The following is a 17500-nucleotide window of genomic DNA, read 5'->3' as shown; positions in this document are numbered from 1 at the left end:
TATATTCCTGTATGGTGAAGAGGAATATTTCACTGTGCCATACTTAAGTGAATTGTGGGTTTGGGGTTCTTATTTTCCATTTAAAGCTGTGGATTAGGCTGTTTACTGTTGGTGAAATTAGTTGCCGGGGCTCATTTAGCCTCAAATCCCTCATCAGTCTGATCAGATTTATAAGATATATTACAGACACACACACACACACACACACACACACACACACACACTCACACTCACACTCACACACATATACACACAGAGCTGTGGTAGACCTTGCATACAGAAGGCGTTTACGAATGAATTAAAGAATCTCAAAAGGGCATTGTGTGTCAGGAATGTTAGACAAAATAGCAGATTGAATGTTTAACAAATGGACAGACAGACAGACAGACAGACATACAGACAGACAGACAGACAGACAGACAGACAGACAGACAGACAGACAGACAGACAGAAAAATGCATAGAGTGATAGATGGACATGCAGATCGACAGACAGACAGACAGACAGACAGACAGACAGACAGACAGACAGACACATACATCATAAGAACAGACAGCCAGATAAAAGATAGAAAGTTATGTAGACAACCTTTAGACAGATAAATCAGCGGACAATTATTGTCTACATGTTTGTTTGCCTGCATGTCTACACATCTGTTTGCCTGGCTGTCTACACGTCTGTCTGCCTGCCTGTCTACACATCTGTCTTCCCGCCTGCCTACACATCTGTCTGCCTGCCAGTCTACACATCTGTCTGCCTGCCAGTCTACACATCTGTCTGCCTGCATGTCTACACGTCTGTCTGTCTACATGCCTGTCTGTCTGCATGTCTACACATCTGTCTACTGCATGTCTACACATCTGTCTGCCTGCATGGCTCCATTCTTCTACTCTACTGCACAACATACTAACAGTCATGCTAGCAAACTCCACATTCCTGTGTCACATTCATACCAACATGCTAGCATTCATACTAGCACACTCTACAATCATAGTAGCACACTCCACATTGTTATAAAGTGCCACTTTCATGCTGAAATTCATACTAACAGTTGTACTAGCACACTCCACAATCATAGTGGCGCACTCCACGTTGTAACATTGTTAATAAGTGCCACATTTATACTAGCACACTCCAGTCGCCCACCAGTCGCCACCGGCTTGCTCATCAAGGACAAACTTACACATAAAGAACCATCTTATTCATTCTTGATCAACGCATTATCTGTGTAAAGCTGCTTTGAGACAATATTCATTGTTAAAAGTGCTATACAAATAAAAATTCATTGAATTGAACTCCACATTTATACTAACATATTAACAGTCATACTATCACACTCCACATTCTTGAGTTCTTAGAAAGTGGCATTCTCATATTAAAATACTACTGTTCCGACTAGCACAGTCCACGATAATAGTAGCACACTCCACATTGTTATAAAGTGCCACATTCATGCAAACATTCATACTAGCACACTCCACAATCATAGTAGCACACTCCACGTAGTTATAAAGTGCCACATTCATGCCAACATTCATACTAGAACACTCCACATTCACCAAACTCCATATTCCTTAGTGCCAAAAACATATTAACATACCGTAATTTCCAGACTATAAAGCGCCACCCATATATAAGCCGCACCCACTGAATTTGACAAAGATTTTTATTTTGAACATAAATAAGCCTACACTGAAACTAATGAACTTTACACAGGCTTTAACGAAAGACAGTGTCTGTAACACGGTGTAATGAGTAAAAAATATTGTGGCTCATTTAAGAGCAGAGCGGCATTTTAAGAATAGCCTGCCGCCGCATTTTTCCGGTATTACTGCATGTGTGCAGGACCGAGGAATATGTCCTTATTATTTTCTGATGCTTATTTCTAAGTTTCTTTGACTAACCCTGAAAGCTGTTGCCAAGAAAAAAAAAAAGCACGAGTTTTGGAAACCTGTCTTTGCTTATATGATTTCTGTTGCAACTGGAGTTAGCGAGCTATCCCATGACCCAGATTTAACGCGTTACAATGGCTTGTATCTAAACAGTAGACTACCAAGAAAGTCATTGTTCACTGTCTTCCTCCTTGCTTTCACAATTATTTCTCGGGAGAGTTTTTCTTTTGGCATCTTTTGGCATGGTGATACAAATCACCACCGGTGGAAGGTTTTTCTCCCGATGCCGTGCAGCTCAGAACACAGGTGAGGTGCGTTTTTTCGTTTTCGTTCGGAAATTTCATTGGTCTAATGTTATGTCACTCAGTTTTTTGGTTTGTAGTTTGGTTTGTAGTTTGTAGTTTGTCTTACTAAGATACTAACACATTTATATTATGATACACACTAGACAGCTATTAATGTTCCCGAATTCCTACTTGCTAAAGATTTGTGACTAACATGTAACGGTTTCCACTTCTGTCAGCTATTTAGACCTAGGATAATAACGGTAATTGCATTTTAATGTTTGCTAGACATTAAACTTGCTCTTTCTCATTACACTCGTATCCCACAATGCTCTGTGATTCGTTGTAATCGTCGTCACTCTGATTTCCCCCGAGTGTAAACAAGCAGCTCCTAAAATGCACTCCTACAAACAAACCGAATTCACCACGATCTCCCAAAACTAATTAACTACACTCCAAGCGACAGTGAACAAAGACACACACACTCACTGAGTATGGCCAGATTAGGATATACAATGGGCCAGTCAGCCTTCAGAGAGTGTGTAAGAAGTAACAATGCAAGAATCGCATGTATATGTGTGTGTTTGTATATGTGTGGTTCTCTTCTTGGAAGGATGACAGCAAAGACCACCAGAGCATGACAGTAACACTGAAAGGGAGATTGCGCACCACAAACACACACACACACACACACACACACACACACACACACACACACACACACACACACACACACACACACCATGCTTTATTCATAAATTATCTTAAGCTTGCAGGCTCCATGTCACTGGACTAACTATGCCAGATCCTTATATATAAACTATGAGCTGCCAGAACAACTTTAAAGCACCCTGACAAATTCTACATGCCTCCAGGCCTCTGGAACTCCACTGGAGTGATAAACACTGTTCCTCCAGAATCTAACAAAGCCCTTCAAAATGGTTGATATCTGATGACTGTGAATTTAGAACCACTTTATTTTTAAAAAGTCAGTTCTACAACTCATAGTTCTCATTATGCAATGCAATCAGCTTGAAGAGATAAAACTTGACCAGGAAATATTATACAACTATTCAGAAATAACCACCATTGATTGGGAGTTAGGAAGGTGGGATGATTTCTTTAGGAGGAAGATGCTTTTTTGGGAGTAAAGGATGGTTGGATGGTTTCTACAGGAGTAAGGGATAGTGGGAGGCTTCATCAGGAGTTAGGGATGGTTTGATGCTTGTTTGGGGGTAAAGATTGGTGGAATGTTTTCTTCAAGAATAAGGGATGGTTAAATGCTTCTTCATGAGTGAGGGATGGTGGGATGCTTCTTCAGGACTAAGTGAGGGTTTGATGCGTCTTTGAAAATGAGGAATCATGGGATGGTTCATTGAAAGTGACGAATGATGGGGTGGTTTTTGAGGAGTGAGAGATGGTGGGATGCTTCATTAGGATTGAGGGATGGTTGATTGCTTCCTCAGGAGTGAGGGATAATGAGATGCAACTTTGGGAGTGAGGAATGTTGGGATGGTTCTTTGGGAGTAAGGACTGGTGGGATGGTTCTTTGGGAGTAAGGACTGGTGGAATGGTTCTTTGGGAGTGAGGAATGGTGGGATGGTTCTTTGGAAGTGAGGACTGGTGGAATGTATCTTTAGGAGTGAGGAATGATGGGATGTATCTTTGGGAGTATGGACTGGTGGGATGTATCTTTGGGAGTGAGAAATAATGATATGTATCTTTGGGAGTGAGGAATGGTGGGAAGTATATTTGGTAGTGAGGAATGGTGGGATGGTTCTTTGGGAGTAACGGATGGTGGGATGGTTCTTTTGGAGGGAGGAATGGTGGGATGGTTCTTTGGGAGTGATGGCTGGTGGGATGCATCTTGGTATAATCATTTCCCATGAGTAAGGGGATGGTGTTCAATGCCCTGACCAGTTAGCTACCACTCCAACTTTCAGGTTTAAAAAAATCTCAGAAATGCTGTGAGACATACATCACCCCATGGTTCAATGAGGTTTAAGGTCTCTGATGATGGACATAAACATCTGTCTGCACTCATTGTGAGACTATTAGTCCAGTTTAGTGGATTTAAAGATTTGGTACCTCGTAATTGTACATTTTTGCACATTTATTTGAACGTTTTATGTATTTATTTATAGCATTTGTATAGCTGTAAATTGAAGCGCACTTCCCTTCTCGTAATGCAAACAGTTTGAAAATAACACATACGGCATCAGTGCTAAATCCTGGTTAATTAGTAACTATGGAAACCCAGAAAACAAAGGACGCTTCCACCATGACTCTCTTTCAGAAGCATTCAATACAATTTATTTAGTCGGTCACCTAGTCCACTTTGCATCACCAACATCCACTTAGCTCCAGTTTTGTGTAAATTGCAACTCCCTCGTTGAAAAACAAATGACTTCCGGCCACTTTTTCATCTCACTTCAGGGTCAACTGAGATCAACCGAGGTCAGACCACATCCCAAAACAGATCATATACTATAATACAGTATAATAGCAAAGGCTAAATATAGTTGCCAATCTGGGACACAGCCTGTGGAAAAAAAACTGGAACATGTGCTCTCTATAGTCTGGGTTTTTTTTTTACACACCACAGTCTCAGACATATGTGTTCTTTGTGTGTCCACTTCTCTCTTCCTGTTCGTGGATGTTACTGAAGAAAAGCCCCCCAGGGTTAGCTGTCACTCCGATGAAGATTTTGGAGAGGCGGATGACAAATCATATCAGAGTCTTTTTCTTTCACTCTCACTCAGTTGCTGTTTGCTTCTGGATTAATCTCCACTCTTCTGGGAAGATCCCAGGGTTCCACTAGATTTTGTGGAACCACTTTTATACGTCACCCTATGGTCCTCCTTCTTCTTAAAATACGTATTCACCACTGCCATTTCCATCCTTTTAGTAAAAGCTACCACCATCTGTCCTTCCACATTCCTCTCCTTAAGGCCATACCTACCCATCACCTCCTCATCACCTCTGTTCCCTTTACCTACATGCCCATTAAAGTCTGCCCCAATCACCAATCATTCATTCAGGTACACCATCTACCACTTCATCTAATTCACTCCAGAATTTTTTCTTCTCCACCATCTCACAGCCGACTTGTGGAGCATAAGCACTGATGACATTTATCATCACCCCTTCAACTCCCCACTTTACGTTCATCACCCTGTCAGAAACTCTCTTCACCTCCACTACACTCTTCCTCCAGAATCACCCCTACACCATTTCTCTTTCAATCCACAACATTATAGAACAGTTTAAAGCCACGTCCAATGTTCCAGGCCTTACTCCCTTCATAACACAAAACATGTCTACCTTTCTCCTCTCCATCATATCAACTACCTCTTTCCCTTTAAACATCATAGTACCCACATTTAAAGTACCAACCCGAACCTCCACTCTCTTACACTTCTCCTTTTCATGCCGTCTCTGTAGACGTGTTCCTCCTCTCCTTCTCCTCCTTCGGCCAACAGTAGCCCAACTTCCACCGGTACCCTGTTGGCTAACGGCCGTTGGTAACCCAGGCCTCGACCGATCTGGTATGAAATTCTGTTTCGTGATCCGCATATTTGATTTGGCACATTTTTTATGCTGGATGCCCTTCCTAACGCGACCCTCGACCCTCCCCATTTATCCGGGCTTGGGACCGGCACTAAGAGTGCACTAGCTTGTGCAACCCTAATGGCTGGGTTCATCCCAAATATGTTTAATAGGTCTCAATTGGCACACTATAGCAGGAGCTCTTCCATTCCATCCCACATAAAGTATATCTTCATGCTGGAGCTGGATTTGTGCACATGCTGGAACAGGTTTGGGTTGCCTAGTTCAAATTAAGGGGAAATTTCATTCAAAGTTATTCTATACAATTGTGTGCCTCCTACTTTGTGCTAACAGTTTGAGGAAGAAGCACATATGGGCGGGAAAGCAAATTACAAAACAGAGGATGACACAAAGAGGGAGCATGCATGAAAAAATGAATGATAGACAAAGAAAGATGAAACAGAAGAGAGATCAGATGACCTGTCAGAAGTCTGCGGCTGAATTGAATTGAGCAAATCTATTTATGTACACACACACACACACACACACACACACACACACACACACACACACACACACACACACACACACACCGCCTCCAGCTCCATACAAGCTATTATTAGACATCTTGCCTCAGTACGTGTGTGAGTGGGAATGCAGTTAATATATGTATCAGTTAAGTGGCCTTACTTGCTGTCTCTTTTTTACCTGTGTCTCTCCATATATCCCATCATTGACATGTTTGTGTGTGTGTGTGTGTGTCTCAGGGTTTGGTGATTGAGCGCGTTGGACGCAAACTGCTCCTGATCTTTGGCTTTGCAGCAATGGCCGTGTGTTACAGCCTCCTCACCGTCTTCTTGCACTTCCAGGTCAGTATGTCATCACCTGAACACATGAGGTTAAACGTGACAGATTGGAGGTCTTGCACTGAGTTCATGACTGTGGTGTATTAGTATAATAAATACACACACACACACACACACACACACACACACACACAAACATGTACAGTACATATAAGGGACGAATTGCCATTCAACGCACAGACACACAAATCCTGACTTTTAATGAGTTCTTTGGAGAATCAAAAAAGGTCACTCCATTGTTTTTCTACTGTTTACCCCTTAGAGTTTTTTAGTAAAGCAGCACTTTATGATAGTTAACATTTATTTGAAACACATCCAGTGGATAGTGGAGTGTTATTTGGGGTGGGGTTGGGTGGGGTGGAGTCATTACTGTGCTTTTACACATAGGAAAAAAAGTATGGCTATCTGCTAGCTTAGTCACTACTTAGAAAGCACTACTTTGACGTCCGTGTTGCCCACTTGCCTAGCGACAGTAATAAATGGATAAGTTGTATGGCTGAATGAACTTAAATAGCTAGCATTTTGTGTGTTTAGCCTCATTTGTGGAAAGCACAATGCATCAGCAAATCGGAGCAAATCAATGCCTTTCTATTGATATTAGTCCGCTAGTGTTTTCAGTAAAATGGCAAACTAGCATTATAGTAAAACCGTTATACCTGACAATGTCTAATCAGTCTGAAACAAAAACCAAGCAAAACACTACAATGTTTTGTAGCAGACACAAAGCATTATAGCAGACAGGCTAATATACATGATTGTGGACATGCTAAAAGACAGAATTAGCATTGTAGTCAACAAGTTAACACGTGAATTAGCATCATAGTTAACGAGCTAACACATGAACTAGCATTGTAGTAAGTAAGCTAACACATGAACTAGCACTATATTAAACAAGCTAACGTATAAACTAGCAAAATGTAGTAAACATAAACTGGAGCAGGGGATGATCGGAGGGGGAAGACAATTTGCAACACAGCCTGTCAGTTCAGAAATCCTCAAAAATCTTCCTTGGATTTTTTAGCCTTCAGTAAAAAGTGGATTCACTCTGCACAGATGACACAGCAGGTTCCCATCGTAGAGATTTGATCAGAAAATTGTTTACCGTTTTTTTCCCTTGTTGCTCGGAGCGATGGAACCACCAACGGTGCACTTTTTGCAGCAATATACCCAAGTGTACTATGGTTTAAAAATATCTTGGGTAGAGGTCAAAAGATCCGAGTAGGAAGAATTCACACACAAATATGTACACACGCAATATGACCACATTTATTGGGACGCCTGACTTTGCCAACCACTTCGCCAAATTGTTAATGCAAAATTGATACCTTTGTATAAATATTGACCTAATCAAGGAGACCCAAACCTGTTCAAGCACGAGAATGCCCCTGCACACAAAGCCGGCTCCGTGTAAATATGGTTTAAATGGGTTGGCTTTGAAGATCTTGAGTGTTCTGCTATAGAGCACTGACCTCAACCTTATTGAATACCTTTGGGATGAATTGGAACGCTGACTGCACCCCAGTTCTCCTCGTCTCATTTACCTCATTACAGTACATGACTTTGGTAATGCGCTTCTGGCTGAATGAGCACAAATCAACATAAAATCTATTGGAAGATCTTTCCAGAAGAGTGGAGCTTTTTGTAACAGCAAATAGGGGCTACATTTGGAATAGGATGTTCAAAAAGCACATAATCTTATGCTTGTGTGTCCACAATCTATTTTAAATATATACAGTATATAAAAGTGTGAGTGTAAAGGGGTCTGCTGCTTATCATCATCTTTATTTTTTTCTTTGCCTCTCTCCTGGCTTTTATCTAGACATCCATTTAGCATTTTAGTGATTGATTTCCGCAAATCCTAAAGCTTTTAGAAAGATACATTAATTCTTTAAACGTTCCGTACAATTCCAGGTTCCGTGACACACTTTCAGAATAATTGAGTCTGAAATATTCCTTCTAGTGATCATTTTAGAAAGATGAGGGCTATAACCCTCAAATGCACAACGTGTGAGTGCAAGTTGAAATCATTCAGACCTCCCGAAACCACGATGTAGTTCTAGACGGATTCTAAATCTAAACAAGCGATCGCGAGAAAACCGCGACTCTGAGGAAAGAGAGTATAAACCGCCGCTAGATCCAGAGAGTTACTGATGGATTTGTTGGGCTGATACATTTATTTTTAGCTACCATGAAGAGCAGAGAGAGAGATAGAGAAATAGAGAGAGAAATAGAGATAGAGAGAGAAAGAGAGCTTCTCGAACTCCTCACACAGTTGCTATAATCCATGTACTATTGCAAAAGGAAATTGATATCGATTTGAATTTCCTTTATCTTTCTTTATCTACATTCTGCCACTTGAAAATGTTGTGCCTGACTCCATTAAAGCCGATTATTTCAATTGATCGGAGTGGAATCCGCTCAAGCAGAGTGAACTGGTATAGCATTGGTTCGATAGATCCGCCCATATTGCCGTTTTAGGGCAGACTTTACTGTATTCGAGGTCAATGTGACCACGATTAATTATCACCATCACAGATTTTCAATTATGGTTGAGTCTGGGCTTCTAGAACAGGCTGCTTCTTCTCAAGGATTTGCTTGTAATTGGATCCATCGATGTCGCCCCGTGGTGATGGTACCACCACTATTCTTTTGGTTGTTAAACCATATTTTTTAGTTATTCAATGGGAAAAACTAAAAAATATGGTTTAACAACCAAAAGAATAGGACCAGGAACAAGGACCAGACCGATAAATTTTTGGCAACAAGATTTATCTAAAGTAAAGTAACCATGGAACATGATGATACCACCACAATCCTTCATAGTAGGTATGGGGTTACCTTTTTGTGTGTATTTTTGGGTTTGCATGTTTTCGACCATTTCGAATCAGACTATTCTTTTGCTTTGGGCCATTGTACCGTACATTATTTGGGTCAGCAGACAAACGTTCTTGTTTTTAACCCATTCCTTTGCAGTTTTTGCCTGCACCTTGGGTCTATTTTGTGGGTTATTATTTCACACTGACTATAAAACACTGTATTTTGTCTGTGCTAAACTTTAGACTGGGGAAAAAAAGCATCAGTTCAAATAGATTAGTCCATACTGCTGTTTTAGGAGTAATTTTACTTGTATTTTTCTAGTGGTTGCTCATGGTCATGTTGCGTTATTGCAACAAAATGCACAAGGAACAAGAGCGTGTTTAATGGAAACAATTGAACTTTAAGTTTTTTACTCTATTTTAAGTTAATGGAAACCATGTTGATATATAACCAACTGATATAACCGACATTTCTTCCCTGTCTCTCTCTCTCTCTCTCTCTCTCTCTCTCTCTCTCTCTCTCTCTCTCTCTCTCTCTCTCTCTCTCTCTCTTTTTTTCTTTTCAGGACAGTTATTCATGGATGCCATATATGAGTTTCATCTCCATATTGGCCCTGATTGCGTCTTTCTGCTCTGGCCCAGGTACACACTCTCTCTCTCTCACACACACACACACACACACACACACACACACACACACACACACACACACACACACACACACACACACATACATCATAAATTACTTTTTGTGCAGAATTCTTAAAATGTGAAATATTGAAATGTTTTTTTCTGTTTTCATTTGGAGCTGGTGATTCAGAACACATCCAGTAAGGCATTTAAAAAGGCCCCGTTGTGGTCAGTAATGCAACATTTGCAAACGTTCCATCTTCGGAACACTGCCTCCTCAGATATCAATTACAGTTTTATTAATCTTGTATTTGGCCTATTTTTTTTTTTTAAAGATTCGCAAAGGAGAACTGAACACAGTGGCAGTTCCCGGTCTGCGCTAAATGGGGTATTAAATTGCCTGCTAAACGGTTTAGCTTTTTGACTGTCAAATTGTCTTTAAGCGCAATGCTAATGTGTAACAGAATCGCTTTTCAGTTGCATTTCTAAAACCATGCATCAGGATTTTCCATAATAGACCCTTTTTTTGGACTTTTGTTTTGTGCATTTGCTCATAGAGCGATCCAAATCACAAAGGGACCAAGTGGAAATTGGATTTATGAGAGAATGCTTCGTGGGCTGAGCGCTGAGCAGTTTGGAAAGCCCAGTCATCTGTGTTCAAGATGACCGATATAAACAAGGGAGAGAAGTAGCAAAAATGTAGCGCTAGTTCAAAAATGACCATGGAAAGATGCAATGGGATGGACATGGGAAACAATTCCAGTGGGATGCCAAATATCCATGATATCCATGTTTTTTAATCCTGTTCTTCTTCTTTTTAGATTTGTGACATTGCTAAATAGACTCTAGAATGTTTATAGATTGCTATATTAGAACCTGCATTAGCCACAGAACCTGCATGCTACACCTACCGAATCACTACTGCAAGGGTTCACAAAATTTTGTAGGAAAAAGAACCCATATGGGTCATTTATGGTGAACAATGAACCACTTACTTCACAGTCTGGTGATTAGTTGTTATTGTGTCCTTATAGGAACAACTCAAACACAAACCTTCTTGTTTTTAAGCTGTTCCTTTGTAGTTTTTGGCTCACATTTTGGTTCCTTGTCCTGTTGGGACCATGTTTTTTTGGGCATTCAGAGTCAGTCTGGATGGAACAGGCGGCCTTAAGCCTCAATAATTTGCTTGTATTTGGCCTCAACAACTCCACAGGTTTTGCTGTTCTGCTTGCTTAAAAGAGCTGTATTTTATCTGGGTTTAACATTACACATTGATCTTTAAGACTAAATATTTAAAATATATATATTTCATTCATTCATTTTCTCCCGCTTATCCGTAATTCGTGTCGCGGGGGCAGCAGTCTAAGCAGGCCCCCGCCTTCGACTGCTGCCCAATCCTCACAGCACCGTCCCTTATGGTCCCTCCTATAGGTGGTGAGCCCACGGAAAGGCGGCCCCACGCCACTCCGACGTCACGGACCTTGATATTTCCCTCGTAAGGGACCCCCGGAGCATAGAGGGTTAAGGGCCTTGCTCAAGGGCCCATGAGTGGCAGCCTGGCGATACCGGGGCTCGAACCCCAGACCTTCCGATCAGCAACCCAGCGCCTTAACCGCTGGAGCCACCACTCCCCCTTTATATATATTTCCTTCTGGTTAACTTCAGCTGGTTTTAGCCTTTTTCACAAGAGGCTTTATTGAGGCCACTCTTCTATAGGCTGGGAGTGTTAAAACTGAATTGGCAAAACCTGCAACAGGATTTTGCATTTTACTCAACAATGTAAAGTTGACCAATCAAGCGCTTGATCATTAAAGCCGACAGTATTAAATTTAGTAGAAATAACAGTTAACTTACGTTAATTAAGTTACTTGCATTCTTTATGTACCGTGAACAAGGGTGGGTTGCTTAAATAAAAATTAACAATAGTTTACATTTTTGAGTGTACATATATAATGATTCGTTTGTTCTCCAAATATAAACAGAAACTTGTAAAGCGGAACATGGATCTACATGAATTTCATCTAAAACCTACTGTTCTTGCCTAAGGTGACTGATTCATATTAATAGCCTTAAATTAATTAGTTTGCTGCACAGAGACAAAGGAAACCTGCATGTATCTCTTAATTATATCTTAATATTTAATGTATTGAAAATATTAGCAGTATTTTAATGACAAGGACATTCATACTTCTTTTTGGAGGACCCCCAATTATCTTGGCTAAAGGTGTAGAGGCCAATATTAGCAACTTATTCAGAATTAAAAAGCAATTAACAAATGGTTATTTTTTCCAGGCTACGAAAAGTGTCCTTAAAAAGCACTACTGCAAACAAGTAAATGTCTGTTGTTCAACCTTTATGAACTTCTCTGAATAAAGCGTGCATGGAAAAAGCCAGAGTGCAGACCAAGTTACCTGTGAGTGGGCACTTTTGCAGTGCTTTCTGTTTGCAGGTAATTGGCCATGTTTCAACCTAATTACCTTAAATTAGGCACTAGACTGAAGGGGTTATTATGGAACTTTGCACGAAAATTGCCTTCACAAACATATTAGTTGCACATAAAAAAAAGATCTTTGATCCCTACTTTCAATTAGTACTTCTGTTTAAGCAGCTTTTCGAGTACAGCATCTCAGCAACGTGATTGTCAGTGAAAAGGATCTCATGTCTGTCAAATCGTTTCGATTCCGAATCGGGAATATGTGGCAAGATCATTCTATGCATAGGAGTTAAGGGGATTATCTTAAGAATGTCTAGTCGTTAAGAAGTCGATAGTACCCAAGGAAGATTATCCACTGAGGCGAAAAGGTGAGTAATAATAGGACGCAAAGCTGATCGTGTCTGGGGAGTGTATAGATAACAACAGTAAAGATACTGATGCTATAGATTTAGAATAGATTCATGTCACTATTTATATTGTCTCTTTTGGCTCATGCCTTCTTTCCACCTTTTTTGCCAAACTGGGTTGGAAGAAGAAGAAGAAAAGGATTCATGCACTTAAGAGAGAGGCTGTCCATCTTTCTTGTGCTGTATTCTCATTTGGGGGCTTATTCCAGATATCACCTGCTGATGTAGAGTGATCTATTTTGGCTATCCACTATGGACAGGGCTCTCGCCGCGGCAGTTCCTCCGTGGCCTAATTGATTGGCCAGGCCTCTGTTTCCGCTGAAGTAACACAATGATCCACAATGGATATTGACATCGACCTATTTGGCAGTGTGTGGTTTTAACTACAGAACTGTGGAGGAATAGAAGTCACCCGTCCTTGTTCTTAATGTAGCCTGAAAGGTTTGGATGAAAAAGAACAAGGTCTAAGGTCAGGACCTCTTTGATTTGTCAGATGGCAGCTTCAGGATCTGAGTTCTACTTTTTGTTGCAAGATCTGACAATCCAAATGGGACAGGTGTCCACTGTGCTACTAGGATTGTCCCAATGGCCCAAACAGGGGCTGGAAGCTGTGTTTTCAAACGATGACCAATATGAATAATCTTTTATGTACCACCATGCACATTTCATTCCCTCAGTTATGGTCACCCTCCCATGCCCCAGGTCAGCACGTCCTGTATATTGTATACTTGCACATCATTGCTAGTCTCATGAGCTGAGTGTTCCCTGGAGACCGGCATTTGTTGCTCTGGCTCTAGCCCATGAGAATTGTGTTTTTTCAACTCAGCAACTCTTGCAATGCCACACTGGCTCCCTATGACCTGAGCATTGCGTAGGAGAGGGCACCGAGGATACGAGCCACACTCGCCCTCTCCACATCATTCTTAATAACAAGGCCCATACAGCCGCAAGCAGATCCTGCATCTCCAGCTAACTCGCCCAAGAACTCACGTTAATGAATCCGAACAGCTTGTGAGCTTGTAAGTGTCCAGCTGTTGTTGAAAAGATGCCTGGAGCAGATGTTGAGTCAGCGCTACGCACGAGCTACAGATAAAATCGTGAGAAAGAGAAAAACAACAAGAAGGAAGGATTACCGCTAGGTCACCGCGTTAAACCAGTGTACAAGGGTTAGTTCGTTCACAGACGGTTCATTTTGAGAGTTCGGCACCAAGTGCAAGGCACCCTGGCGTTTTTCTGGTGTTTGTTATGTCTTTTTTTCTTTTTTTTGGGGGGGGGGGGGTGTTTTATGAGAGAAATCGGTCTTTTTTTAAAGTTTCTCTGTGAGGATTCAATATCACACTCCTTTCACCAGACAGACATGCGCAATCATGCCTCCTTCTGTGAGACAGGCGTCCATGACACCTCTTTTTTACGATGTCTGACAAGTAAAGAGTACCTGCCCCATCACTGGGCTGACAAGAAAAGAAAATTACACCTCTATCTATCTGGCCCTCATAAATGTTCAGGAGTGTGTGTGTGTGTGTGTGTGTGTGTGTGTGTGTGTGTGTGTGTGTGTGTGTGTGTGTGTGTGTGTGTGTGTGTGTAATCGAATACATACCCATACAGACTGTCAGTCCCATGACACATTTTTGATTGTTATCATATTAACTCATCACTAGCAGTGTATTCGATTACACACACACACACACACACACACACACACACACACACACACACACACACTCACACACACACACACTCACACACACACACACACACACACACACACACACACACTCACACACACACACACACACACACACACACACACACACACACACACACACAGGCAACCATTAAGTCTATAGAGGGTATCAAGGACACATCGACTGCAGCTTTGAAGCTGTTAAAATACAGAGTTTAATAACATTTTATTATGCCATTATATATTTATTCTACTGTGTAAATGCATATGTATATTAACTGTTTTATTTTTAATGGTTTAAATATAAGATTTCTCTCCATAACTGTTCAAAAGTCAGTTCGAGCAAATGTGTAATGGGAAGTTCGGAGTGTATGGAGGATGTGAAGGAATATGTGTGACTGTCATAGCCAGGGGCAGGTTATAATAGTAAAAGGTAGAGGATTGGTGAGCAGACATTACATCTAGAATGGGATGATGATGATGATGATGAGAAAAGGGTGTGTTTGATGTTGAGTGGTTGTGTTCAATGACTGTGATTGAGTCACAGAAGACTCAAACACTTACTGAGTAAAAATGTGGATGACATTAGAAATTTACCAAAAAACGGGTTTGGTTCCCGCCTTCAGGAGTTTCCCATTGCGTACAACAGTCCAAAGACATGCATTGTAGGCTGAATGCCACCTCTACACAGTTTCAGTGTGTATGTGCAGTTGTGCCCTGTGGTGGGTTTGGCATCTCATCAAGGGTGCCTCAAGTACCCTGGGATAGACTCCAGGCTCCCTGCAACGCTATGTAGGATAAACAGTACAGAAAATTACTTCGAATACACTGTGAAAATTATATGCTTCATGGATACCCCTAGGCTTTCTCAACCTTTCAGTCATGTAAGCATTATCCTTATTCAGTTGTAATGTTAGGCTATTGACAGAGGTGGGAAGTAACGAAGTACAAATACTTAATTACTGTACTTAAGTCGATTTTTTACTTTTACTCATTACATTTGAACACAAATATCTGTACTTTTTACTTCTTACATTTTCAAAAAGGGCTCGTTACTTTAGTTTTAATCAACTGATTTGTTAAAATATCACATTTTTCTTTTCACTGCGCAGATTTCAGCCGAACAACCGATTTCATGTTACTGTGCGTCTTTTTCAATCCGCTGGTGTATAAAGTCCTGACTCTCACTCTTTACGAAGAATAGAATGTACAGGCAGAAGGCAGTAAGAAGTTTGGGGTTAACTTGGATGAGACAGAGGGAGTCAGTGATGTAAACATGACTGAGAACAGACACATTCCTGATCATCATCATCTTTTCTCTGCTTGTGTTCTATATGTGAATCTTCAGTCTGGACACATTCATTCGGTAACAACATTTTTATTAGTTTTGTATTAATATATATATATTTGGCTGTCAAAATTCAAATAATTTTAAACGGCACTAGATGTTATTAACACGCTATCAATTCAGCGCGCATTTCTGTTTTTACCATTTTTTATAAAAAAACACGTTTTGTGGGTTTTTCCCTCATAATCTTTATCAAGTCTTTATTGATCGTACAGATAAAAACAATACATCATTCAAATCTGTAAAATGTCTATGATTTTATATATATATATATATATATATATATATATATATATATATATATATATATATATATATATATATATATATACACACATATATATATATATATATATATATATATATATATATATATATATATATATATATATATATATATATATATATATATACATATATATATATAAAAGCTTCTTGACTTGAAGAGGTGCACTTTCTCCGGTATCACCTCATTAACTGTCCGTGTGGAAACAGCAAAGGCTCTTAATGATGTCCACACGTCTCTGCACTGCTATAGCTTTTATATTTACTCACATGCTGTACATATGATACATATTTATCTGCACTATCTGCACGATTGCTACTTTTTGCACTTCTGGTAGATGCCAAACTGCATTTCGTTGCTGTGTACCTGTACTATGCAATGACAATAAAGATCTAACTAACTAACTAACTATCTATCTATCTATCTATCTATCTATCTATCTATCTATCTATCTATCTATCTATCTATCTATCTATCTATCTATCTATCTATCTATCTATCTATCTATCTATCTATCTATCTATCTAATCTATCTATCTATCTATCTATCTAATATTAATATGATGTGAGGTCCAGTTAACAGCTAAAACAGGTAGAAGTAATAACTACTTTTTACTTAAGTACATGTCAGAGCCAAGACTTCTTTACTTTCACTTAAGTTAAAAAAGTTAAGTTTCTTTTCGGCTTCTCCCGTTAGGGGTCGCCACAGCGGATCCTCCGCACGTTTGATTTGGCATATGTTTTACGCTGGATGCCCTTCCTAACGCAACCCTCCCCAATTTATCCGGGCTTGGGACCGGCACTGAGAGTGGCTGTGGATGGTTTACTTTCACTTAAGTAAAAAAGTTTAATCAGTACTTCAACTTTTACTCGAGTATTTTAAAACATGAGTAACTGTACTTCTACTTAAGTAATGAATGTGTGTACTTTTGCCACCTCTGGCTATTGACAGGAGACAACTATGCCTTGTCCCAAATGTGAGTGGATTTATCTGCAGCAAAACATAGAACTGCCCTCTTTACTGATGCTCTGGTTTTCCTTGTCTTTTGTTGACATTTTCTCCCACTGGCCTTACAACACACTTATCCAGTATTGTTTCTATTTTGAAACAAGGTGGTCACTTATTAACCAGGCAGCTTTGCTTCTTCCTGACTAATTAAGCATCCAAATAAAACTTGTTTTGTAGTTCTTTCCAATGAAAGAAATCATCGAATGTATATGCTAATTTATAATTTGTCATGGACAGCCACTGGTTTAGAAAAAGCCACACTTGCTTGTTAATCTAACAGGTAATGCTTAAATAT

The 17500-nt window shown here is 40.1% G+C and overlaps 1 protein-coding gene and 1 long non-coding RNA gene across 5 annotated transcripts in view; one reads left to right on the top strand and one right to left on the bottom strand.

Moving 5' to 3' along the window:
* Positions 1–17500, bottom strand: part of LOC310739848 — a 125767-nt gene that overhangs the window by 33154 nt on the left and 75113 nt on the right. The gene's annotated exons all lie outside the window — the stretch shown is intronic.
* The window catches only part of slc2a9l2 (solute carrier family 2 member 9, like 2), a 96876-nt gene that overhangs the window by 60018 nt on the left and 19358 nt on the right, over positions 1–17500 (top strand). For all 4 annotated transcript variants that reach the window (XM_083566054.1, XM_083566053.1, XM_083566052.1 and 1 more), the window contains exons 10-11: positions 6493–6594; positions 9974–10049. In XM_083566054.1, coding sequence (XP_083422180.1) covers positions 6493–6594; positions 9974–10049 — 178 coding nt within the window. The remainder of the gene's footprint in view (positions 1–6492; positions 6595–9973; positions 10050–17500) is intronic.

The sequence above is a fragment of the Silurus aristotelis genome (genome assembly GCF_946808225.1).
Source record: "Silurus aristotelis genome assembly, chromosome: 17".
In the NCBI taxonomy this organism is placed as follows: domain Eukaryota; kingdom Metazoa; phylum Chordata; class Actinopteri; order Siluriformes; family Siluridae; genus Silurus; species Silurus aristotelis.
The sequence above is the reverse complement of the archived record's forward strand: the minus strand, read 5'-3'. Positions and strand labels throughout refer to the sequence as shown.